The sequence below is a fragment of the Neopelma chrysocephalum genome, unplaced genomic scaffold (genome assembly GCF_003984885.1).
Source record: "Neopelma chrysocephalum unplaced genomic scaffold, ASM398488v2 Primary Assembly neopelma1_94443, whole genome shotgun sequence".
Classification (NCBI taxonomy): Eukaryota; Metazoa; Chordata; class Aves; order Passeriformes; family Pipridae; genus Neopelma; species Neopelma chrysocephalum.
In genome coordinates, this window is record NW_020923150.1 from 1 (window position 1) to 1401 (window position 1401).

The 1401-nt window shown below is 59.5% G+C and overlaps 1 protein-coding gene across 1 annotated transcript in view; it reads right to left on the reverse strand.

Annotated features, from left to right (window-relative positions):
• Positions 1-553: 553 nt before the first annotated feature.
• Positions 554-1401, reverse strand: part of LOC113980500 (deoxyguanosine kinase, mitochondrial-like) — a 4095-nt gene continuing 3247 nt past the window's right edge. The window contains exon 6 of the mRNA XM_027707727.1: positions 554-1162. Coding sequence (XP_027563528.1) covers positions 1100-1162 — 63 coding nt within the window. The 3' untranslated portion in view covers positions 554-1099. The remainder of the gene's footprint in view (positions 1163-1401) is intronic.

The window sequence follows — 1401 nt, forward strand, 5'->3', positions numbered from 1 at the left end:
GGTCTGTGCAGGTCCTGCTCTGTGTTATTGGAGGAAACCCTGGGGGGTGGCCGCCTGGCTCCTGTGCCCCCCAACCTCCCCCTCAAATCCCCTCTTCCCACCCCAAACCCTACCCCAGAGCCCCCCAATTCCTGCCCCATGTCCTACCCCACAGGCCCCTCCAGCCCTCCCCAAATCCTGACTCCAGAGCCTCCCCCCACTGCCCCCAGGGCAGGTGCCCCCCCTGTGTTTATGTAGGGTCGCACACCCACTGCAGCCCCTCCAAAGGCAGGGGGGGCTGCCCACCATCCCCCACCCCCCTTTAGGTGTCCCCCTAAAGACTCAACCCCCTCTCAGCAAAACCCACCCAGCAGGTGCCAAATCCCCTCAGTTTTCCCCCAAGCCCAGCCCAGCCTGGCCCACACCCAGGAGAGCCCCAGGGCTCTGTCCCCCCACTCTGTGAGGTCACAACACCCCAAAATTGTGGGAATAATGTCACCTCCATGGGACAGTCCCCTCTGGAGCCCCCCCAACCCTCCACTCCCCCCCCCGCCCCATTCAAGACAGACAAAGCTCAACATTGATTTGCTTTAATTTAAGGGAAAAAGAATACCTATAAAATAATTAAATACAAGGGTTGGGGAAACTTAAACATGAGCCATGATCATTTTCCATGGGAATTTAACCAGTGCATTAAACCCACCCTATGGAGCGTCCCCAGCTGGGGATTCCAAAAGATGGGGAGGGGTCACGACTGTGACCAGATATGGGGGGAAACACGGGGTTATGGGGTCACAGCTGGTCCCCCAAGTACAGGGGCAAACACGGGATCACAGGTCTCACCTGGCCCCCCAAGGATGGGGGGAAACACAGGGTCACAGCTGGTCCCACAAGCACAGGGGGAGCGCGGGGAGTCCACCCTGACACCCCAAAACTCATCCCACGGCTGCGCCTCTGATTATCTGCCTTCAAACCATCCCAGAGCGCCTCAAATCCACCCCTCACCCAGAACAAATGGGCTGAGGGGGCGGTTGGGGACCAGGATTTGTCCCTGGTCCTTGGTGTTGGATCTCCAGGCGGGTGATGCCCTTTCCCGGCTCCGGAGGGTACCAGGGGGTGCTCAGAGAGCGTCGGGATGTGACGGTGAGGCATCGGCTCCAAGGGATGTCACAAAGGCCTCCACCTGCAAGGAGAATCCAGCTGAGAGGGGGGCACTGGGATAGCAGCAGGATGGTGTAGGGATGGCACTGGGATGACACCAGGATGGTGTAGGGATGGCACCGGGATGACACCGGGATGGTGTAGGGATGGCACCAGGATGACACCGGGATGGTGTAGGGATGGCACTGGGATGACACCATCACAGCACTGGGATGGTGTAGGGAATGGCATCAGGATGGCACCATCACAGCACTGGGATGG